Below are 25,338 nucleotides of genomic sequence, written 5' to 3' on the forward strand. Positions count from 1 at the left end.
TGACAGTTCATATTTGGGAGATATAAAAGGATAAATAAAAGAGGAGAAAGTGGGAAAGGAAAGATAAAGGAACAAGTTAGAACAGATGGAGAGAAGAATTGAGACTGTCTAGAGCAGGATGCAGAGGTAAACTTTAAAAAAGAATTTGAGGGTTCATTTTCTTTCATCTTCTGGAGTACAGGAGTACTTCTGCTAGTGTTAGGTGAATTACTTTCACAAAATGATGCTGGTTTTTCCTCTATGGAGTAATGAGCCCTCAAGACCCTCAAGATCTAGAACACCTGGCTCTGGAGAGCATAGGAGACACCTGAAGAACAAAGACATATAGAGCAGAAGAAAAGTGGGAAGGCGCAAAGAAAGGTCAGTGTCCTAGTAACTTCCTCTTGGCCCAGGAAAGCTTTCTTAGTACCCTTCTCCCTGCTCTCCATTGACCGCCAGAGAGAAACAGAGGTGGGCACGGTTATATGGATATGTAAACACGTGAATTCAAGGGTTTCTCTGTTAGTAGTGGCTCAGAGTTTTCACTAATGAAGGGGTGGCAAATACCATTGGGAAGTTTTCCAGGGGAGAAATTCAGAGGCTTATCTCTTAGGAATAACAGGTGGGGAAGTTGAGATTGCCCTTTGTCATCAGTATCATGGGAAGTAAGGTAAGCAGTTTTCTGTGTACTTAACTCTCCACTGGGGTCACAGTCCAGATGGTTGGGAAATGAAAGATTTAAAACCTTCTTCATGCTTCAGGGTATTAACTCATTGAAAGTGTGGTTAAATAAATGAGTAAGATAAAATGAAGAATAGTGATTTCAAAGATGACAGAAATATTGTGAATTTGAACAGGCTTATATGAAAATCTGGCAGTCTTTAAAGCCATGAGATTTCCCATAAACATTACCAAAGGAATGTCCTATAACACAAAAGCCCATTTAATCTCTTGCCATTTGCTGGTTTACTGTGAACTTGATTCACTTTCTTTGGGAAAATTACTCTTGAACAGTGGTTACTAAACTTCAGTGGGCAATCAGGTTGGAGGACTAGTTAAAACAGATTGCTGGGCCCACCCTCAGAGTTTAAAATACAGTAATTTCCTATTTTATTTAATGGGTTATAATGTTATAATATTGTTTATTTTGATGCTCAAATTATCCCTCATTTGGTATCAGGCAGCCACTTCATGCTGGATTCTGTGTCCATTTGATATGTACCCATCATTTCTTGAACACTTCTTTCCTTTCTGGCATAAAGTATTCTAGGCTCATCTTTGACTTTCCCTGCCCCAGTCTTGAAATAGGCCAATTTTCCAAGGAGCTATGTTCCTTTTAGTGGAAAATTGTTTTAAGAAATCAAGATCTGGGCTCTATATATGCTTATGATTGGTGTGTATGTGTGTGTGCATGCATGCGTGACAGAGGTGTTAGGACAAAGCTATTCTCACTTCCGGAGCAAGAGAAAATGGAGATAGACACTTCATTCTATTTTACCCAGTTCTCATATGGAGTGAAGAACTTTGGCCTTCAGTGTAGGCATTCCTATCCCCTTGGTGTGTTTTTTTTTTTAAAGTTTATTTACTTATTTAGGGAGAGAGAATGCACACAAGCAGGGGAGGGGCAGAGAGAGAGAGAGAGAGAGAGAGAGAATCCCAAGCAGGCTCTGCATTGTCAGCACAGAGCCCAACACAGGGCTCGATCTCAAGAACGATGAGTCTGATGCTTAACTGACTGAGCCACCCAGGTGCCCCTCCCTTGCCATATTTTCAATTATTTCCAGAATCCCAGAAAGGGAGATGGGGCTGTCATTCACACAGAGAGTACCCAGGGATAGGTAGGGAGCTCTCACTATAGTCTTGTGTTAAACTAGAGCCAGCAGAATCTGGTATACCAAAGAAAAAGATTGCAGCCCTGCCACTGAACGCTTGGTGTTTGGCTGGCTGGGGCAAGCGCAGTAATGGCTGGCTAGCTTGCCTCCCTCCCCTGGCTGACTGGGAGGTCTTCATTCCAAAGAGCAGGCTGTTCACACATGCGCAGTATGCTCCAGGAGCTGGTCACAACAGAAAGCACCAATATCCAAGGACTACTGCAGTCCTATCCCAAATGCTGGACGCCTGGGTGGCTCAGTGGTTAAGCATCTGACTTCAGCTAGGTCACGATCTCGTGGTCTGTGAGTTCTAGCCCCGCGTTGGGCTCTGGGCTGATGGCTTGGAGCCTGCTTCCGATTCAGTGTCTCTTTCTCTCTCTTTGCCCCTCCCCCGTTCATGCTCTGTCTCTCTCTGTCTCAAAAATAAATAAACGTTAAAAAAAAATTTTTTTTTTTCAAACGCTGGAGCATCAGTCCTGAACACTTACGGCTACACCTGAGTCACTCCTGCATCTATCCATCGATGGGAAAGGAAGGAAAAACAGCTCAAACCAGAAGCTTTCACTCTTTTTCTAAATGAAAAATGCTGGCTTTTCCCCCTATTTTTAAAAATTTTAATTCCAGTAGAGTTAACATGCAGTGTTACATTAGTTACAGGTGTACAATATGTGTGCTTAAGATTAGGGGGTATGTCACTGTTTTCATGGCCTATGAGTGGCCAGAACTAGAGAATATATGGATGTAAATGTATGATATATATCATTAACATACCCACATATAAATTTGTGTATATATACAGAGTTTTGCATCTATTTATCTACTATTAACATATGTTTATTAAGTATATATTGAAATATATATATAATCATGAGTTTGTATTGATACATAAATCCATTTCTAATTCAATACCATGTTTCTATTTTTTTAAAGACACATGGAAGTTATGTAGTTCAAATATTAGCAACAAGTAATATCACACCCCTTCCTTTGAAATACTTGACTTTGTTGCAGTCATCAGTTTTCCTCTTTTGGATAAGAAGTTCCTGACTGTATTCATGCATTTATCTAATAGCTGTTTCCCCTAAATGGTATTGCTCCCTTCAGAATTAGTACCCTGTACCCTGTAGCTTTTCTTTCTCCATGTTTCTGATGACCTGTTTTGAAATTCTTATGGACTTCGGTTTCTCCTTTTCCAAATTTGTAACTCCCTTCTCCTAGAGTAAGGAACTTGGCTCTCGTTATTCTTATATGTTTACCTGTTCAGTTGCTCATCCTGTATATAACTAATCTCTGATCTTCAGCCCTACCCTACCCATGTGTGGACACTCTTCTCTTTTTGCTTGGGCTCTGACTTCCTATTCTAGGCTGCCACTCCATGTGGACACCCTCCTCGCTCAACTCTGGCCCTGAATTCCCACACCAACCAGCCCACACATGCTGCCCCTGTGATCCTTCTGGGTCTCTGAAGGAATGCCCTCCTCTCTCTGCTCTGGCTTTGATTTCTCACATTGGACTGTTTCTTGCCTAGAGGCCTTCCTCACCCGTTGGTTGTGACATTGCATGCCAGGCTGTTCCTCCTTATCACAGGGATGCCTTATGCACTCTGTTTGGAATCTGACATCTCATGCTATCCTCTTTTTCACCCCTTGCCCAATAGGGCTCTGATATCTGCTCTGGTCTACTGCTCCTCTCTACCCCCTCTATAGACACCTACCTTGTTCTTCCTCCACTAATGACGTTAGGATTAACATTTTCAGGAAGGAAAAGCCTCAATTAGGTTGTTTGTAATATGGAAAAATGGAGGTTCAGATGCTTATGTGGCTTGTCCAGAGCCACAGAGCAAATTAGAGCTAATGTCAGTACAAATTCACGTATTCCTGAGTGTAAGCTGTGTGAGGTCAGGGACCTTGCCTCTCTTGTTCACTGTATCATCTTCAGCATCTAGCATGACATCTGCATTGAGTGGAACAAATGAATAAATGAATTATTCCCTGTTTAGTTCTTTTCCTTTTTCTGTTCCTTTTCGTTATCTTGATACATATAGGTGTGTGTATATAAAATTGATGTCTATATATTTGCCTATAACCAATAGAGATTCATGCCCTTATATAAATGTCAACATGTAAATTTCTGTGCCTAGGAATTACTTGCATTCCATAAATTTCTAGACTTTCTAACTGGATAGTTGGCATATAAGTGAAAATATAAAAGTACTAAGAAGCTACGGCCATTTTAACTTCCCAGGATTCCAGCACTTCCATTGAGTGTGGGAAAGAAATATATGAGCATCACCAAAGTCAGTTTTTCAGTCACCAGACTACAGCTCCTTCAAAATATTTGGAACACTACAAGAAAAAAATACCATCATCATATGACAAATACGGGTCCCCATGATCAGTCCCTTTAGTCATCTAAGACCTTCCTGTAGATGATCATGCAGGGAAGTGTTTCCAAAGCACATTCTGAAGATCGGTATCTCTTGAGAAATTCTTCTTGAGAAGAGGTTTCTGTGGTCAACACTGGGAACTTGACAATTCACAATGTATGTGAGCATATTAAAGACTTTAGGAAATTCTAGAGTTCAAGAAACCTATTACCTTTATGTAACCTCCTGTCACTCAAATTTCCTTAACCAGAGATCTCCTCTTTAGGGTAATACCTGCCCAAGTCTCATTTCCTCATTCATGCAGTAGGCAAAAATATCTGTTACATGGGGTTATTGTACAGAATAAATGAGTTAAAGATACACAAAGTACACAGCATAGCGCTTGGTATATTCTAGGCATTTGGTAAGTGCTAATTCCTTTTCTTAGACTTATTTATTTAAAATGATTTCTTTTATTATTGAAAGAATAATAGAGGGGCGCCTGGGTGGCTCAGTCAGCTGAGTGTCCGACTTTGGCTTGGGTCATGATCTCATGGTTTGTGGGTTTGAGCCCTGCATTGGGCTCTGCACTGGCAGCTCAGAGCCTGGAGCCTGCTTTGGATTCTGTGTCTCCCTCTCTCTATGCCCCTCCCCTGCTTGCACTCTTTCTCACTCTCTCTCTCTCAAAAATAAACATTAAAAAAACAAAAATAAAAAAGAGAAAGAATAATAGATATGTTCATTATTATTATAATTGAGAAAATATTAAATGCATAAGGTAAAAACCTCAAATCATAAAAGGGGTACAAAATGAAAAATGAGTTTCTTAGATCTTTCAGATTCCCAAGAAGAATTTTTTATGTACCCTTCTAGACATTTGGTGTGCATAAATATGAAGACATCTCAGAAACATATTTTTAAAAATCTACTCACAGCAATAACAAGGGATTCACATTTGTTTTGTGCCACTGCAGCATTACCTGTAGTTCTTGCATTTTGGGTACATTGATGTGTTTTTCTGAAGTCCTTGGGTGGGGTAAAGGTTAGAGCCTATGTTCATATCCCATGAAGCTGTATTTTGATAAAATGTTATAGAAAATAGGGGAAATATATAATTGTTTTGGGGGTCAAAAAGTCAGCTTAAATGTGTCCTCTTTTGTAAAATCTTTTGTAATCCACCAAGAACAGGACTCTGGTTGAGGTGAATATTCATTCATTCATTCATTCAGTTAATGATGGAGAAGGGATAGGGAAAAGAACATGGGCATGAGATGGTCAGAGCTGCTGCAGCAAAGATACCTGCTAACATTGACCCAGATGGTGAATTAGTTTGCTTAGGGCTGCTGGAAGCCACAAGTCCAAAATCAAGGTGTCAGCAGTGTTGGGTCTTTCTGAAGGCTGGGAGGGAAGGATGTGTCCCAGGCCTCTTTCCTTGGCTTATGGACAGCCATCTTCTCCTAAACTCTTGCCTTTATGCATATCCCTGTGCAAATTTCCTCTTCTTATAAGGACACCAGTTATGTTGAATTAGAGCCTGCTCTAATGACCTCATTTTAACTTGCTTACCTCTGTAATGACTCTATCTCCAAATAAGGTCACATTCTGAGGTACTAGGGGTTAGGACTTCCACATATGACTTTGTTTAAGTTTATTTATTTATTTTGAGAGAGAGGCAGAGCGAGCAAGGGAGAGAGAGAACCCAAACAGTCTCCATGCTCAGAGCCCAACGTGGGGTTTGAACTCACGAACCATGAGATCATGACCTGAGCCAAAATCAAGAGTCACATACTTAACCGACTGAGCCACCGAGGTGCTCCAACATGTGAATTTTTAGGGCAACATAATTCGGCTGATAACAAGTAGGTTGTAATACCGGAATTTAGTGCTCTTCGAAATTCATCCTGTGCTAGTAAAGCCCACTGACCAACTGCAGCTATCAAAATGTGGGCTCTTTTAAAAAATGCAAATATTGGAATCATGTGTGTGTCATTGCTTAAACCACTTGTTGACAAGAGAATCTGTGTGGCCTGAAGCTCCTGTTAGTCTTCCTTTGCTAGATCCTTCTAAAATGAAAGTGCAGGAAGATGACTTGGTTTTCTTTTTTCTGGCTCCCTTCCCCACCTTCTTGCTTGTATGGACATTTACACTTTGACCCTGTTAACTATTCCCTCCCTTTCTTCTTTATTATCCTGCGTTATCTTCTGTTCCCATAATTCCAATCACTTTTTTCTTGTTCTCATTCAGTGAAGGATGAGGAAGTTGCAATCAGAGCATGTACCTTTTATTAGGTGATTCAAACTGCCTCCCGCCTGATTAACCTCAAGAGTCCCAAAACATGAGGACTTCTGCCTGATAGATCACATAAAGGAGGAATTAAAAAAAAATTTTAGAATAGTTTCTGATTCAGCTTCTTGGCTCAAGAAGAAAGAAGCTAGCTGTTTTTCACCTAGGAGTGGTCTGACTTCTCCATGGCTTCCTGTCGTGTTTGTGACCTCAGGGTGCTGGTGGCCACTGTGTGTGGACTGCTGACGGCCATCGTTTTGGGACTGGGCATCTGGAGGATTGTGATTAGCGTTGAGAAAGGTAATATCTTTTATGTTTAACTATGTTATGTTTATCTTTAACTGCTATGTTGAACTCAAATCAAGAGAAGTTGTTGAGCCTCTGTCTCTGCTACCTGACACACCAGTACTGCGAATAGCCATGTCTGGGCTAGGGTTGCCTGCCAAGGTGTCGTGTATGACATACAACAGGCAAGGGTCAATTGATGGCTAGCATATGGTTGTACATGCATGAATATGGATATGTGTGTGTGGGCAGGGTGAGGAATTACAAAGTTGAATTAGCCTCTTCTTGCTCTTTTAACACCTGACTGGAAAACAGAATAATCAAATCATTAATAACACATGTTTGGGTTTGTTTAGCTAAATTCGAGAAAGAGAAATAATTATGGACACACACACACACACACACACACACACACAGATATACAGACATACACACATAATCAAATATGCCCAGAATGGAATTTCATTTTTGGAATGTTCTCACTAGGATGGTAAATAAACTCTTAGGGTTTGTGCATAAAGTTCTCACTCTCTAAGTGTAAAAAACTACTTAAAAAATTAAGATTACTTAGAAAATGATTTTTTCAGGGGTGCCTAGGTGACTCAGCCAGTTAAGATTCTTGATTTTGGCTCAGGTCACGATCTCACACTGTGGTCTGTGAGTTTGAGCCCCATGTAGAGCTCTGTGCTGACAATATGGAGCCTGCTTAGGATTCTCTCTCTCCCTTTCTCCCTGTCTCTTCCATGCTCATGTTCTCTCTCTCTCTCTCTCTCAAAAATAAGTACATAAACATTAAAAAAAAAGAAAATGATTTTTCTGGTTACTCAACAAGTATCTGTTAGTAACTTTCTGTGTGCTAGAAATGACACTGGAAGGTGGGAGGGGGAGCCATGGGTGTAAAACAATGGTGCTAGAGGAAAACCCCCAGTAACTCACACTGAAGACTTTCTATAATCTCAGTGCCTGTTCGCTTGGGCTGCAGAGGTTCTCCATGAAGGGATTCAAAGCTGGATGTGCCAAACACTCCTTTTGTAATAAACAGAGAAAGATTCTAATAAAACTGAGTAAATAACGGTAAATAATACTAGTCTAGAGAGCAGAAGGAGGGGTGATCTGCCGTCTGAGAAGGTACCTGAGAAGGATGGAAGGTTGGGGGAGCCAGGAGAAGCACAATGCATGGCTGCAAAGATCCCATGCTGGAGAGAAAAGGAGTCAAATATATTCACTGTTGATGGAATGACAGCTGAGATCTCATGGTCCTTCCTTCCCTGCCCCACAGAACATTATTTAGAAAATGTACTAACAGGATTTGTAGAATTAGCGTGAGAAAATTTTCCAGAAAAAAACCAATAACATTTAAACTTGAGAAAAATGTGTTTCCATTTGTTTTATTTATTTTTGTTTAAAGTTAAAAAATTATGAACTATAGATTTTTACCTCATTAAGGCTGCTAAATTTATAAGCCCTTATTTATTTATTTATTTATTTATTTATTTTAATATATGAAATTTATTGTCAAATTGGTTTCCATACAACACCCAGTGCTCATCCCAAAAGGTGCCCTCCTCAATACCCATCACCCACCCTCCCCTCCCTCCCACCCCCCATCAACCCTCAGTTTGTTCTCAGTTTTTAACAGTCTCTTATGCTTTGGCTCTCTCCCACTCTAACCTCTTTTTTTTTTTTTCTTCCCCTCCCCCATGGGTTTCTGTTAAGTTTCTCAGGATCCACATAAGAGTGAAATCATATGGTATCTGTCTTTCTTTGTATGGCTTATTTCACTTAGCATCACACTCTCCAGTTCCATCTATGTTGCTACAAAAGGCCATATTTCATTTTTTCTCATTGCCACGTAGTATTCCATTGTGTATATAAACCACAATTTCTTTATCCATTCATCAGTTGATGGACATTTAGGCTCTTTCCATAATTTGGCTATTGTTGAGAGTACTGCTATAAACATTGGGGTACAAGTGCCCCTATGCATCAGTACTCCTGTATCCCTTGGATAAATTCCTAGCAGTGCTATTGCTGGGTCATAGGGTAGGTCTATTTTTAATTTTCTGAGGAACCTCCACACTGCTTTCCAGAGCGGCTGCACCAGTTTGCATTCCCACCAACAGTGCAAGAGAGTTCCCGTTTCTCCACATCCTCTCCAGCATCTATAGTCTCCTGATTTCTTCATTTTGGCTACTCTGACTGGCGTGAGGTGATATCTGAGTGTGGTTTTGATTTGTATTTCCCTGATAAGGAGCGACGTTGAACATCTTTTCATGTGCCTGTTGGCCATCCGGATGTCTTCTTTAGAGAAGTGTCTATTCATGTTTTCTGCCCATTTCTTTACTGGGTTATTTGTTTTTCGGGTGTGGAGTTTGGTGAGCTCTTTATAGATTTTGGATACTAGCCCTTTGTCCGATATGTCATTTGCAAATATCTTTTCCCATTCCGTTGGTTGCCTTTTAGTTTTGTTGGTTGTTTCCTTTGCTGTGCAGAAGCTTTTTATCTTCATAAGGTCCCAGTAATTCACTTTTGCTTTTAATTCCCTTGCCTTTGGGGATGTGCCGAGTAAGAGATTGCTACGGCTGAGGTCAGAGAGGTCTTTTCCTGCTTTCTCCTCTAAGGTTTTGATGGTTTCCTGTCTCACATTCAGGTCCTTTATCCATTTTGAGTTTATTTTTGTGAATGGTGTGAGAAAGTGGTCTAGTTCCAACCTTCTGCATGTTGCTGTCCAGTTCTCCCAGCACCATTTGTTAAAGAGACTGTCTTTTTTCCATTGGATGTTCTTTCCTGCTTTGTCAAAGATGAGTTGGCCATACGTTTGTGGGTCTAGTTCTGGGGTTTCTATTCTATTCCATTGGTCTCTGTGTCTGTTTTTGTGCCAATACCATGCTGTCTTGATGATGACAGCTTTGTAGTAGAGGCTAAAGTCTGGGATTGTGATGCCTCCTGCTTTGGTCTTCTTCAAAATTACTTTGGCTATTCGGGGCCTTTTGTGGTTCCATATGAATTTTCGGATTGCTTGTTCTAGTTTCGAGAAGAATGCTGGTGCAATTTTGATTGGGATTGCATTGAATGTGTAGATAGCTTTGGGTAGTATTGACATTTTGACAATATTTATTCTTCCAATCCATGAGCAGGGAATGTCTTTCCATTTCTTCATATCTTCTTCAATTACCTTCATAAGCTTTCTATAGTTTTCAGCATACAGATCTTTTACATCTTTGGTTAGATTTATTCCTAGGTATTTTATGCTTCTTGGTGCAATTGTGAATGGTATCAGTTTCTTTATTTGTCTTTCTGTTGCTTCATTGTTAGTGTATAAGAATGCAACTGATTTCTGTACATTGATTTTGTATCCTGCAACTTTGCTGAATTCATGTATCAGTTCTAGCAGACTTTTGGTGGAGTCTATCGGATTTTCCATGTATAATATCATGTCATCTGCAAAAAGCGAAAGCTTGACTTCATCTTTGCCAATTGGGATGCCTTTGATTTCCTTTTGTTGTCTGATTGCTGATGCTAGAACTTCCAGCACTATGTTAAACAACAGCGGTGAGAGTGGGCATCCCTGTCGTGTTCCTGATCTCAGGGAAAAAGCTCTCAGTTTTTCCCCGTTGAGGATGATGTTAGCTGTGGACTTTTCATAAATGGCTTTTATGATCTTTAAGTATGTTCCTTCTATCCCGACTATCTCAAGGGTTTTTATTAAGAAAGGGTGCTGGATTTTGTCAAAGGCCTTTTCTGCATCGATTGACAGGATCATATGGTTCTTCTCTTTTTTTTTTGTTAATGTGATGTATCACATTGATTGATTTGCGAATGTTGAACCAGCCCTGCATCCCAGGAATGAATCCCACTTGATCATGGTGAATAATTCTTTTTATATGCCGTTGAATTCGATTTGCTAGTATCTTATTAAGAATTTTTGCATCCATATTCATCAGGGATATTGGCCTGTAGTTCTCTTTTTTTACTGGGTCTCTGTCTGGTTTAGGAATCAAAGTAATACTGGCTTCATAGAATGAGTCTGGAAGTTTTCCTTCCCTTTCTATTCTTGGAATAGCTTGAGAAGGATAGGTATTATCTCTGTTTTAAACGTCTGGTAGAACTCCCCTGGGAAGCCATCTGGTCCTGGACTCTTATTTGTTGGGAGATTTTTGATAACCGATTCAATTTCTTCGCTGGTTATGGGTCTGTTCAAGCTTTCTATTTCCTCCTGATTGAGTTTTGGAAGTGTGTGGGTGTTTAGAAATTTGTCCATTTCTTCCAGGTTGTCCAATTTGTTGGCATATAATTTTTCATAGTATTCCCTGATAATTGTTTGTATCTCTGAGGGATTGGTTGTAATAATTCCATTTTCATTCATGATTTTATCTATTTGGGTCATCTCCCTTTTCTTTTTGAGAAGCCTGGCTAGAGGTTTGTCAATTTTGTTTATTTTTTCAAAAAACCAACTCTTGGTTTCGTTGATCTGCTCTACAGTTTTTTTAGATTCTATATTGTTTATTTCTGCTCTGATCTTTATTATTTCTCTTCTTCTGCTGGGTTTAGGCTGCCTTTGCTGTTCTGCTTCTATTTCCTTTAGGTGTGCTGTTAGATTTTGTATTTGGGATTTTTCTTGTTTCTTGAGATAGGCCTGGATTGCAATGTATTTTCCTCTCAGGACTGCCTTCGCTGCATCCCAAAGCGTTTGGATTGTTGTATTTTCATTTTCGTTTGTTTCCATATATTTTTTAATTTCTTGTCTAATTGCCTGGTGGACCCACTCATTCGTTAGTAGGGTGTTCTTTAACCTCCATGCTTTTGGAGGTTTTCCAGACTTTTTCCTGTGGTTGATTTCAAGCTTCATAGCATTGTGGTCTGAAAGTATGCATGGTATAATTTCAATTCTTGTAAACTTATGAAGGGCTGTTTTGTGACCCAGTATATGATCTTGGAGAATGTTCCATGTGCACTCGAGAAGAAAGTATATTCTGTTGCTTTGGGATGCAGAGTTCTAAATATATCTGTCAAGTCCATCTGATCCAATGTATCATTCAGGGCCCTTGTTTCTTTATTGACCGTGTGTCTGGATGATCTATCCATTTCTGTAAGTGGGGTGTTAAAGTCCCCTGCAATGACCACATTCTTATCAATAAGGTTGCTTATGTTTATGAGTAATTGTTTTATATATTTGGGGGCTCCGGTATTCGGCGCATAGACATTTATAATTGTTAGCTCTTCCTGATGGATAGACCCTGTAATTATTATATAATGCCCTTCTTCATCTCTTGTTACAGCCTTTAATTTAAAGTCTAGTTTGTCTGATATAAGTATGGCTACTCCAGCTTTCTTTTGGCTTCCAGGAGCATGATAAATAGTTCTCCATCCCCTCACTCTCAATCTAAAGGTGTCCTCAGATCTAAAATGAGTCTCTTGTAGACAGCAAATAGATGGGTCTTGTTTTTTTATCCATTCTGATAGCCTATGTCTTTTGGTTGGAGCATTTAATCCATTTACATTCAGTGTTATTATAGAAAGATACGGGTTTAGAGTCATTGTGATGTCTGTATGTTTTATGCTTGTAGTGATGTCTCTGGTACTTCGTCTCACAGGATCCCCCTTAGGATCTCTTGTAGGGCTGGTTTAGTGGTGACAAATTCCTTCAGTTTTTGTTTGTTTGGGAAGACCTTTATCTCTCCTTCTATTCTAAATGACAGACTTGCTGGATAAAGGATTCTCGGCTGCATATTTTTTCTGTTTAGCACACTGAAGATATCGTGCCAAGCCTTTCTGGCCTGCCAAGTTTCAAAAGAGAGATCAGTCACGAGTCTTATAGGTATCCCTTTATATGTGAGGGCACGTTTATCCCTTGCTGCTTTCAGAATTTTCTCTTTATCCTTGTATTTTGCCAGTTTCACTATGATATGTCGTGCAGAAGATCGATTCAAGTTACGTCTGAAGGGAGTTCTCTGTGCCTCTTGGATTTCAATGCCTTTTTCCTTCCCCAGTTCAGGGAAGTTGTCAGCTATAATTTCTTCAAGTACCCCTTCAGCACCTTTCCCTCTCTCTTCCTCCTCTGGGATACCAATTATGCGTATATTATTTCTTTTTAGTGTATCACTTAGTTCTCTAATTTTCCCCTCATACTCCTGGATTTTTTTATCTCTCTTTCTCTCAGCTTCCTCTTTTTCCATAACTTTATCTTCTAGTTCACCTATTCTCTCCTCTGCCTCTTCAATCCGAGCCGTCGTGGTTTCCATTTTGTTTTGCATTTCGTTTAAAGCGCTTTTCAGCTCCTCGTGACTGTTCCTTAGTCCCTTGATCTCTGTGGCAAGAGATTCTCTGCTGTCCTCTATACTGTTTTCAAGCCCAGTGATTAATTTTATGACTATTATTCTAAATTCACTTTCTGTTATATTATTTAAATCCTTTTTGATCAGTTCATTAGCTGTTGTTATTTCCTGGAGATTCTTCTGAGGGGAATTCTTCCGTTTGGTCATTTTGGATAGTCCCTGGAGTGGTGAGGACCTGCAGGGCACTTCCCCTGTGCTGTGGTGTGTAACTGGAGTTGGTGGGCGGGGCCGCAGTCCGACCTGATGTCTGCCCCCAGCCCACCGCTGGGGCCACAGTCAGACTGGTGTGTGCCTTCTCTTCCCCTCTCCTAGGGGCGGGATTCACTGTGGGGTGGCATGGCCCATCTGGGCTACTTGCACACTGCCAGGCTTGTGGTGCTGGGGATCTGGCGTATTAGCTGGGGTGGGTAGGCAAGGTGCATGGGGGCAGGAGGGACAGGCTTAGCTGGCTTCTCCTTAGGTGATCCACTTCAGGAGGGGCCCTGTGGCAGCGGGAGGGAGTCAGATCCGCTGCCGGAGGTTTGGCTCTGCAGAAGCACAGAGTTGGGTGTTTGTGCGGAGCGAGCAAGTTCCCTGGCAGGAACTGGTTCCCTTTGGGATTTTGGCTGGGGGATGGGCGGGGGAGATGGCGCTGGCGAGCGCCTTTGTTCCCCGCCAAGCTGAGCTCTGCCATCCGGGGGCTCAGCAGCTCTCCCTCCCTTTGTCCTCCAGCCTTCCTGCTTTCTGAGCAGAGCTGTTAACTTATGACCTCCCAGACGCTAAGTCGCGCTTGCTGTGGGAACACAGTCCATCAGGCCCCTCCGCTTTTGCCAGCCAGACTCGGGGGCTCCGCTTGGCCGGCGAGCCACCCCTCCGCCGCCCCGGCTCCCTCCCGCCAGTCCGTGGAGCGCGCACCACCTCGCCGCCCTTCCTACCCTCTTCTGTGGGCCTCTCTTCTGTGCTTGGCTCCGGAGACTCCGTTCTGCTAATCCTCTGGCGGTTTTTTGGGTTATTTAGGCAGGTGTAGGTGGAATCTAACTGATCAGCAGGATGCGCGGTGAGCCCAGCGTCCTCCTACGCCGCCATCTTCCCTCTCCAAGACTTTATTTAAAGAGTATACTTTTAAGAAATCTTTTTTCCTCCCTCCTTCCCTCCTTTCCTTCTTTCCTTTATAGGACATCTACTTTTAAAGGGAAATTTTTGGTGACTTATAATGGAGACAGGTATAATAGAACCATTAAAACAAGGACCAAAGTATAAAACACTATAAGGAAGAAAACAGCAGAAGTTGCTAAAAACAAATACAAAACATATCCCTGAGACATATCCTTGAAATTCCTGAGGGCCAAGACCCCAAACAAAGCATAATAAGCACAAAAAAACCTTGTTTAACAGTGAAAGCATACCAGCTCCTCAAAGAACACAAATGTGTCCTTGCTCTGAATTTTTCTTAAAAAATGTTTTATTTGATTGTAGTTGACACACAATATTACCTTAGTTTCAGGTGTACAACATACTTATCTCATTTAACCCTAACAGCTACCTTTGAAGCAGTTATTATTATATCCATGTTACATATGGGGAAACCCAGGCTCCAAGAATCTCTTCAAACTTATGTAGCTAGAAAGTGTTGGGTCTGGATTTGAATCTAGATTATTTTGACTTTAGTATCGATGCTCTTCACTCCTGCACTATTCTGCCTTCCTAGAGGGAAGACAATGGTAACCCAATCAATTAATTCACCTTTAGGTTTAAAAAAATTTTTTTTAGGCACCTATGCCTAAAAACCCAAAAAATTCACAAAAAATATGCAGTAACTAGTAGAATGTTTTCTAGGCAAAGTTACGTACTTTGGTAAGTATGCTGTTTGTCTTCAAGTCAATGAGGTCTCCATTATTAATGGTGCTTATAGAGCATAGATTAGTATGCTTCACCTTTAAGCTTTTCTGAGTCTTCAAATGGTGTTTATAGATTTTTGGCTGTGGAGTAACTGCCATAGCTTTGCTACATTCTTCCAGGTTTTGCCAAAGCACCTCCTTCAGCTTTGCAAAGTTCTAGGATTGTCCACTGTTGATCTTCTAGTCTAGAACAGCAGAAGAAAGTACAGATTCAGACTGCATTGCCTGGAACATTGCCCATTTTCTAACAACATTCATCCTGGTGACTACCTTTAATGTAAAGAATTCTCACATTCACATAAGCCCCAACATCTAATGGTCATCAAACAAGCTTATCTCTGTCTAATTGCTAAGTGTAATGAGTCATTAAAAAAAAAACAAATTATTGGTTTAAATATCAAACAAATACCTCTAGAATGCCAATGATCTGTGTAGTATAGGAAAACTGTAAATTCTGCTCCTATTACTTAATAAGTCCTCTTGTAAAAGGTCATGGTAAAGCTCCAGTCCAGATGAAGTTGACAGCATTTCATGGGAGTAGACAAGCATGGGAGTAGCAATTCTTTCAGAATTGCTAGAATAGTCTTTGGCATTTTTATGTGCTGCTGCTGAAAACATTAAATAATAATGACCTTTTTTTCCATCAAAGCATCACAGTAAGATATATTGTCAAGTATAACACTTTTTCCATCTAGGCTTTCAGAAATAAGATATCCTAGGCTTTTGAAGTTCTGTTTGGTAAAGAGATTTTTCAAAACTTTCGATGACTCTTGGAAGGAGCTCAAGACTTGAAGTTCTTCTATGATGATATCTGTTTGCTGGAACATGTCACCCAGAGTTTCACACAGCCACCTCCCTTATGATTTAGGTCTTAGTTTCAATGTCACCACCTCAAAGAGAGCTTTTCTATCCACTCAGTCCAAGGTTATCATTCTATTTGCTCTCTTTCACATGTATTTTGTTCATGGCTTTTATCACCTGGTAATTTCGTATTTGTTTGCTGTCTGTCTCCCCATTCCTAGAATGAAAGCTCTAAGAAACCAGGGACCTGACTTATCAATCTACATTCTCTGCCCCTATATGGGTACCTGGAATACAGTTGCTAGTACATAGCTTATGAGTAAATGAAAGAATCATGTGAAAACCAGAAACTGGACTGAAAGTTGTCAAATAGCTGTATTCAAGAAGTAAATAAAAATAAATATTAAAATGAATGTTATTATGGTTTTGTTTACATCAGTTAAGACAGACACCATTTTAGTTTTCTTCCTCTGCCCCAGGCCATGCAACACTCTGACCATTTCTAGAACTTCCGCTTCATTAGGATCTCTCCTGTTGTGTATGATCTCTTCTGTTTAGCTGTATGATCAACAAAAGGATGCTTTTATGTTGGAGCAAATTGAAGTTTTGCCTGACCTCTAGCCTTTTCACATTAGGCCTTCTTTGTAGAATATCAAGTAATATGTGCCTCATCTGATGTGTTTTCAGAATGGACAACGTAAGGCATTCTATCTCTTTTGGACTTTTGCTCCCAATAGCAAGAACCTTGTGATACAAGAAGCAGTGCAGCTTTTTGGTCCAATCACACTTGATGAAAGTAAAATGAAACATAATTAAGTCTTATTATACATCTTTCCCTTGACATTTTTCAACTTGAGCAAGGCCTGATGTAAACATAGACAGATGTCCATAATTATAATAGTAGCAGATTTTTTTCTTAACTCTTAGGGAGAATATCTTAACCTTATGACATATTACCATTGATGATTATGCCCTATTGAACTATATCCTATGTCTCTTCAAGATTATAAAACTTCCTCCTTTCTGCAAGCATGAGTGCCTTTCCCACTCTTTCCAGATACCCTGACCTTCATTTCCTATCATGGGCTCACTTAGAGCTCAGGCCAAGAAAAGACTTTAGTAGGTTGCAATATTTCCAAACCCCAAGGTCAAACTTCATAGCATTGAAATTCTTGCACAGTAGGAAATACGGGTTGTGGGGAAAGGTCAAGGAGAGTTTATTGATTCTCAGAAAATAATTTGTACACAGATGCTTGACTTTCATTTTACTCAATTACAGTACTTACTCAAGAGGCAAACTTGTTAATAAATCAAACTCATGGGACTGTTCCTGGAGGGCAGATTGTATTTTGGGGTTCGACAAAAGGTCTAGTAAGTGGAGAGCTGTAGTGTTATTTAGTCTTAATCCTGCTGTTGTAAACCTCTCTTCTGCTGTTTTGCCAGTCTCCCTTCTTGCTTCCTCATATAACCATTCTCTAAATTAAGAAAACAATTGCTGTGAAAAGGAAGGGATTTTTTTTTGGAGGAATAAATTTTGTTATGTAATTGGCTGAAGAGCATGAATTATTTTAACATCAGTATTAGTGATGTTTAAATTGCTGATCCCATTCTCAAAGTCACTTTCTCAAATTAAGAAATTTAACACAAGGGGGTTGACTTGGTAGATTTTTCCTTGATTTCCAGGTATTAGATATTTTTACTTAAAATATGGAATACAACCACCATCCATAGATATTTTGATAGCATATTTTATTGAAGAACATCTAGTATAGAATGTGGTGATTAGGAGTGTGCACATGAGAGTCAGGGGGAAAAATGTATATAAACAGGGGCAAAAAAAAAAAAAAAAAAAAAAAAACCACCTCTGGAGCCAGACTGCCTTGTTGAAATGCCAATGCTACCACTTAGTAAACTTGAGCAAATTACTCAACATTTCTGTGCTTCAGTTTTGCTATTTATGGGAATCATAATAAACCTATCTTTCAGGGCTGTCATTAAATGATTAAATGAGTTACTACATTTATGGGTTTAAGATGACATTTAGGACACTATAAGCACTCAATAAATATTAGCTGTTATTTTTAATTTATGAATTTTTAGATAATTTAGTGCACAGTTTTCTCTGCTCCTTGAATTATACCTTGAATGCATGCCATTGACCTAGATGGGACCTTTGGATTGAAACTCACCTTATCAAACTGAAGGTCTACTACAGGCTTAATCATTAAGTTCAACTGATTAAAACAGAAACAGGAACATTTCTAAGAATTGTTATATCTTCCTGCATTAAAAAAAATTATATTATGCTACACCATCAGGGAAAATTTTATTAAAATATTTAATCAGTTTATTGAAATATGTAACCAGGTATTTCATACTGAACAACTTCTACCTTAGGTAAAAACTATGTATATTTTGTTTACATTTTTTAGGTTTCTTTTCACAGTAGAATAAACTTTCCTAAATATTGTCCTCTCATTTAAGAGGAATCTTTATTCTCATCCAAATATTTCAAATTCATGGTCTGGGACAAATGACAGATGCCAGGATTTTAAAACCCTAAAGAATTGGAGCCAGATACTAGAGTCTCCTGCTGGAATTTCTTTGACTAAGGAAGAGCATTTTTATTCCCACACTTAATTAAACTAGACTTTTCAGAACAGATTCTAATTTTGTTTAGTTTAGGAGAAGAAATGAAATTCATGTTTTCCATTTGGCGTTTTTAATATTTTATGCTACTTTCTCAAGCAGCATGAAGTGTGTTACGTATGTTCTACATTTAATTTTCCATGATGTGTGGTAAAGATATTGAAAATAGGACTCATATTTCTGGAAATACTGCTTATTATAATGTAAGAAAATGTAGAAAAATGTTAATATTATACTGGTGTTATAAAAGAAAAATAAATACTACTATTAAACACATGCCAGCGTATGAATCCTCAAGTTGAAGCTGATGCTCTCCATCCCGGTTTTCCCTGTGGTAAAGGCAGCACTCATAGGGTGGAGCTGGAGCACTTGATTAGTAACCAAAAGATCTGAGTTAACTCCACTCAGCTGTCAACTAGTTATTGATCTGGAACAAGCTACCCTTTATGTAGAATATACTCTTTATGTAGAATGTATTCTTTATATAGAATGGGGATGTTGGGCTAATGAATAGCTAAGTGTCATTTTTATAAGTCCATAGGTTTAAAAACTAGTTAAATGAAACAAACAAAGCACTTAATCCTGCAGGGTCTGTCTTTCTTTACTTAAAATACAGAGGCTTAAAAATACCAATACTCCCTTTGCTATATTTTGTGGGTAATTTAGGCATTTCAGGGGACAGGGTCTTGAACTGGGTGGGGGGGGGGCGGGGGGGGCAAAAGGTGTTAAAAATGGGATTGTAACAGAGGAGTGGTAGCTCAGCTTGGGCTCGATATCCTCAACCAAATTGCAAACGCCAAAGAAGCCAGTCAGCAAACATTTGTTGTACTGTCTATGCATCTGTCATTAAGCGGGGCCTGGAGACAAGACAAATAAAAATAAATAAATAGAAAAGAAAGTAAATTCTAAGGAAGGCTGTTTGGCAGTAATGAAAATAAGAACAAATTAATGGAATGGAAACAAAACAAGAATGGAGATGAAACCAAAAGCTAGTTTTTTGAAAAGATGAATTTAAGACGATAAATATCTAGCGAGATTTGTCAAGACGAAAAGGTATATAAGCAACATGTGCAAAAGTAAAGCGGATCACAACACAGAGAAGCAGGATGATAGACAAGGTTTAAGCAAAAGCCAAGACAGCACGCTGACCCAGAGCCCGCATCTCTCCTTCCGGGGTTTGCGTCTTGCATCCGGGTCCCCAGCTCCCCTGCTGGGCTTATAGGGAGATTTTGGTCACTTCACTTCGCCCGGGTGGTGGCAGTGCTTACCTGGCCCTGAGGGGTGGCTGTTGGCTCGGGTGTCGGTAGGTGGCAGCACAAGGCCTCCTTGGGCCTGGAACCCTACCAGGCATGAGGACAGAGTGGGGCGGGTGCATGTCACAGTCTGAAGTAGAACTCCGAGGAATGCACAGTTCCTAAATTCAGACCTGGACTTCCAGGTCCTTAGGAAGGTATGATTATCCTGGCATTAGAATCAAGCAGGTAGACTTTATTTAGCAGTTTGTGAGCTTAATTTCCAAGTTTTACATCTACTTTTATATAAATGGTATATGGGTCTTCATTGTACTTTGTTCCAGGCCCTGCATAGAGTTGCATTGCTGGTGAGAATACAAGTCAATACAACCCCTATTAAGGGCAAGCTGGAAATAAATGTCAAAATGACAAAGGTGCACTCTTTGGCTCAGAATTGTACTTCTGGGAATTCATTCTCCATATGAATTTGTGCAATGTACAGTGCAATTTTGAGACAATTGAAAACAACATGTGTCCATCAATAAGGGGTCAGTTAGCTAAATCAGGGTTTATTATGATGGACTATAATGCAGCTGTAAAAGAAGAGGTGGAAGTTTTCTATGAACTGCTGTGGAAAGATTTTGGACATTCATCGTAAGGTGCAAGAGCAAGCTACAGAAAAGAGGATGAAAATAAGTATAGATTCATATTTGCTTGTACTGAAAAAAGAAAGATTGGAAAAAATGAATAGAAATTATTACTTGTGTATATTTATGGATGGGAGAAAGGTTATGTACTTTGTATGTGATTTTTATTTTCAAACTCTGTGAATGTATTACCTATTAAAATATATACTAAAGAAGTGATTAAAAAATCAATAAAGTCATAAGCAAATACCATGCAAATATTATCCTAGCTAATATAAAAACTTTGCCCAAGTAGCAATTTTCTAAAAAAATATAAATGACCAAATTTACCCCCAAAGGAAGGGAAAAAAACCTAAATCGAACTGTAACCATTAAAATAGTCGAATCAGGGAGCCTGGGTGGTTCAGGCATCTTGATTTTGGCTCAGGTCATGATTTCATGGTTCATGAGTTTGAGCCCTGTGTCAGGCTCTGAGCTGACAGTGCAGAGCCTGCTTGGGATTTTCTCTTTCCTTCTCTCTTTGTCCCTCCTCCCCCAAATAAAATAAATAAACTTAAAGAAAGTAGTTGAATCAATAGTAAAAACCAAAACAAAACAAAAACTGCAGCAAATGCTATGTATTGATTATCTTAGATATAATAATAGTATAAAATATGATGTAAAAGATAAACGACAATTTCAATATAGTGTTAACCTCTGGGTATGGAGAGAAAGGAATGTTGATAGAAAGGAGTAGAAGGGGTTTCAACTCTTCCTGTAAAGTTTTATTACATATTTTTTAAAAAGTCTGAAGCAAATCTGAGAGAAAGTTCCTAGCTTTTAAAACTGGCTTTGGGGTAGTGGGGGATGTTTTATACTCTGTACTTTGTGTACTTGAAATATTCTACAATTTAAAAAGATTCACATAAGGGCACCTGGGTGGCTCAGTCAGTTAAGCATTGGGCTCTTGATATTAGTTCAGGTCGTTATATCACGGTTCATGGGTTCAAGCCCTGCACTGGGTTCTGAGCTGATGGCTGGAGCCTGCTTGGGAATCTCTCTCTCCCTCTCTCTCTGCTCCTCCCCCACCCTCACGCATTCACCCTCTCTCAAAATAAATAAACAATAAATAAATATTCACCTATTTCCTTGGTTACACGGAGAAGTTTGTCATATAACAATTACAGTTAAATCTCTCTTGGTAGATCTTAAGCTCTTTGAGATCTGGATCCATATCTTATATTTTTATACCAATGACTTGATTTTTAGAGAAGTTTCAGGCTACAGTAAAATTAAGCGGAAAATATAGAGTTCCTATTTATTCCCTCTCGCATCACTGCTTCCCCTCCATATCTTCCTTTATTATTAATATCTTACCCTAGTGGTTTGCTTTTGTTATATAATGAATGAGCCAATATTGATACATTATTAATTAAAATGCATCTTACATTAGGGTTCATTCTTTGCGTATACAAATTTGGTGGATTTTGACAAATATAATGACATGTATCCACTGTCACAGTATCATACAGAATAGTTCACTTGCCTAAAATTGCCCTTTGCTTCACCTATTCATCCTTCTCTCCCTCTCCCAACCCGCCAGTCATTTTCCTGTTTCTATAGTTTTGCCTTTTTAGAATGTCATATTTAAATTTTTTAAATGTTTATTTATTTTTGAGAGTGAGAGAGACAGAGAGCATGAGTGGGGGAGGGGCAGAGAGAGAGGGAGACACAGAATCCGAAGCTGGCTCCAGGCTCTGAGCTGTCAGCACAGAGTCCAATGAGGGACTTGAACTCATGAACTGTGAGATCATGACATGAGTTGAAGTTAGATGCTTAACAGACTGAGCCACCCAGGAGCCCCTCCAGAATATCATACTTAGAATCATATAGTGTGTAGCCCTTTCAGCCTGGCTTCTTTAACTTAGCTAAAAGTATTTAAGATTCCTCCATATCTTTTGGGGGCTTCATAGCTCATTTCTCTTTATGGCTGAATAATATTCCATTGTATGGATATACCACAGCTTTTTAAAAAATCCATTTACTTGGTGATGAGTGATGAGAATTTTTTCATGTGTCTGTTAACCATCTAGATGTATTCTTTGGAAAAATGTCTGTTCATGTCTTTTGCCCATTTCTTCACTGGATTATTTGTGTTTTTTGGGGTGTTGAGTTTGGTAATTTCTTGATAGATTTTGGATACTAATCCTTTATCGAATATGTCATTTGCAAATATCATCTCCCATTCTGTCAGTTGCCTTTTAGTTTTGCTGATTGTTTCCTTTGCTGTGCAGAAGCTTTTTATCTTGATAAGGTCCCAATAGTTCATTTTTGCTTTACTTTCCCTTGCCTCTGGAAACATGTCAAGTAAGCAGTTGTTGTAGCTGAGGTCAAAGAGATTGTTGCCTGTATTCTCCTCTAGGATTTTGATGGCATCCTGTCTTATATTTAGGTCTTTCATCCATTTTGAGTTTATTTTTGTGTATGGTGTAAGAAAGTAGTCCAGGCTCATTCTTCTGCATCATTCATCATCAGGGAAATACAAATCATACATCGTAACAAATTGGGATTTGTTCCAGATATGCAAGGCTAGCTCAACATTTGAAAATCAATTAATGTAATTCATATCAACAGGGTAAAAAGAAAAATCACACGATCATATCAATAAATACAGAAAAAGCATTCAACAAAACCCAACTACCATTCATGTTAAAAACTCTTAGCAAAGTGAAAATATAGGGGAACTGCATCAACTTGATACAGAACATCTACAAAAATCATAAACTCAATCTCATACTCAATGGTAAGAAATGAGATGCTTTCCCCTAAGATGAGAACATGTTATAAAGGAAGAGAAGGAGGATTGAGAATACTGTATTATGTTATAAATTTTTCTATACATTGTTGGGTTTGATTTGCTAATAATTTGTTGAGGAGTTTTGACTTTACATTCATGAGAGATATTGATATGTAATTTTCCTTTTTTGTAATGTCTTTATCTAATTTTGGTATTAGAATAATGTTGGCCTCATAGAATGAGTTAGGAAGTGTTCCTTTTGCTTCTGTTTTCTAGAAGAGAGTGTAAAACATTGATACCAGTTTTTCCTCAAGTGTTTGGTAGGATTCAGCAGTAAATCCATCTGGGGCCTGATGCCTATTGTTCTGGAAGGTTATTGATTATTGATTCAGTTTCTTTATCAATATAGGCCTATTCAGATGATCTATTTCTCCTTGTGTGAGTTCAGTAGATTGTGTCCTTCAAGGACTTGGTCCATTTCATCTAGCTTATCAAATTTGTGGGCATAGGCTATTCATAATATTTCTTTATTGTTCTTTTAATGTTCATGGGATCAGTACTGATGACTCTTTTTCATGTCTGTTATTTGTGCCTTCTCTTTTTTTTATGGTTAGACTGTCTACAGGTTTATCAATTTGAATGATCTTTACAAATAATGAGCTTTTGGTTTCATTGATTTTGTCTATTAATTTCCCGTTTTCAACTTCATTGATTTTTGCTCTGATTTTTAATTATTTCTTTAAAAAGAAAGTGGACTTAGATTAGTTGTAAATGTATACTGAAACCTCTACAGTAACCACCAATTTATTTATTTATTTATTTTGAGAGAACAAGTAGGGGAGAGGGGCAGGGGCAGAGGAAGAGAGAGAAAGAATCCCAAGCAGGTTCCATGCTCAGTGCAGAGCCAGACACAGGGCTCAATCCTGTGACCCTGGGATCATGACCTAAGCCAAAATCTGGTCAGACACTCAACTGACTGAGCCACCCAGGAGCCCCCCAAAATGTATCTTTTAAGTTTATCTATTTTGAGAGAGAGAGAAAGAGAGAGTGAATGGGGGAGGGGCAGAGAGAGACAGAGAATCCCAAGCAGGCTCCTTGGGAGCCTGACAAGGTGCTCAGTCTCACAAACCATGAGATCATGACTTGTGCCCAAATCTAGGGTTGGACACTCAACTGACTGAGCCACCCAGGTGTCCCTAATCTAAGTCCACTTTCTAATATCTCTGTGGTCTCATAAGTAGTGCCAGGACCTCATAATACAGTATTCCCAATTCCTCCTTCTCTTCCCTTACATTTTTTTCTGTCCTTTATTTCATTTTTCCATAAGCTATAATCAACTCATATGTCATTGCTATTATTATTTTGAATAAACTTATCTGTTAGATCAATTAAGAATAAAAAAACTAGGGGCACCTGGGTGGCTCAGTCGGTTAAGTGTCTGACTTTGACTTAGGTCATGATTTCATGGTTTGTGAGTTCAAGCCTCACCTCGGGCTCTGTGCTGACAGCACAGAGCCTGGAGCCTGCTTCAGATTATGTGTCTCTCTCTCTCTCTCTGCCCCTCCCCCACTTGTACTCTGTCTCTCTCTCTCAAAAATAAACATTAAATTTTTTTTTTAAAAGATCTCTCTAGACTCTTGCAGGATAAATCTCCTTGGCTTGGTCTATAAACCCACTCATAATCCAGTCGATGTCCTGCTATTACTTCACATAGGACTAATATTCCTTATTTGTTAAACTTTGCTATGTTCCTTGGACACATCAGAACTTTCCATTTTGTGATTTTGCACTCTGTATCCCGCCTATTTGGGACCATCCTTTTTTATCTGGCTTTTCTAGTTTTAGTCTTAAAATCTGACTCAAATACCACCTCTTCTGGAAAGTCATCGCTGGATAAATTGTCTCTGTCCTCAACATCTCTCTTCTGTGTTCTTAAAGCATGTAAAAATCTGCATGTTGACTTAGGTGCCTTATATGCCTGCCTATCTATCTATTGACTATCTATCTATCATCTATCTAATCTATATAATCGCCTGTTTCCCTCCGTAGATTCTAATGTCCTTGTTCAAAGTATTATGTCTTTTAAATGTAGCTTTTTGGTATTCATAACCTCTCATAAGCATTGTATATCCTGTGTAAATTCTCAACATATATTTTTGTTGATGATGATGTTACACAAAATACTTCTCCAGTGCTACTCAAGGTGATTGTTTTACATGTAGAAATTAAAGGCTACAC

The 25,338-nt window shown here is 39.1% G+C and overlaps 1 protein-coding gene across 1 annotated transcript in view; it reads left to right on the forward strand.

Moving 5' to 3' along the window:
• The first annotated feature begins 6,539 nt into the window (after window positions 1-6,539).
• The window catches only part of ADGRG7 (adhesion G protein-coupled receptor G7), a 77,081-nt gene continuing 58,282 nt past the window's right edge, over window positions 6,540-25,338 (forward strand). The window contains exon 1 of the mRNA XM_049628081.1: window positions 6,540-6,798. Coding sequence (XP_049484038.1) covers window positions 6,684-6,798 — 115 coding nt within the window. The 5' untranslated portion in view covers window positions 6,540-6,683. The remainder of the gene's footprint in view (window positions 6,799-25,338) is intronic.

Source organism: Panthera uncia, chromosome C2, assembly GCF_023721935.1.
Source record: "Panthera uncia isolate 11264 chromosome C2, Puncia_PCG_1.0, whole genome shotgun sequence".
NCBI classification, from domain to species: Eukaryota; Metazoa; Chordata; class Mammalia; order Carnivora; family Felidae; genus Panthera; species Panthera uncia.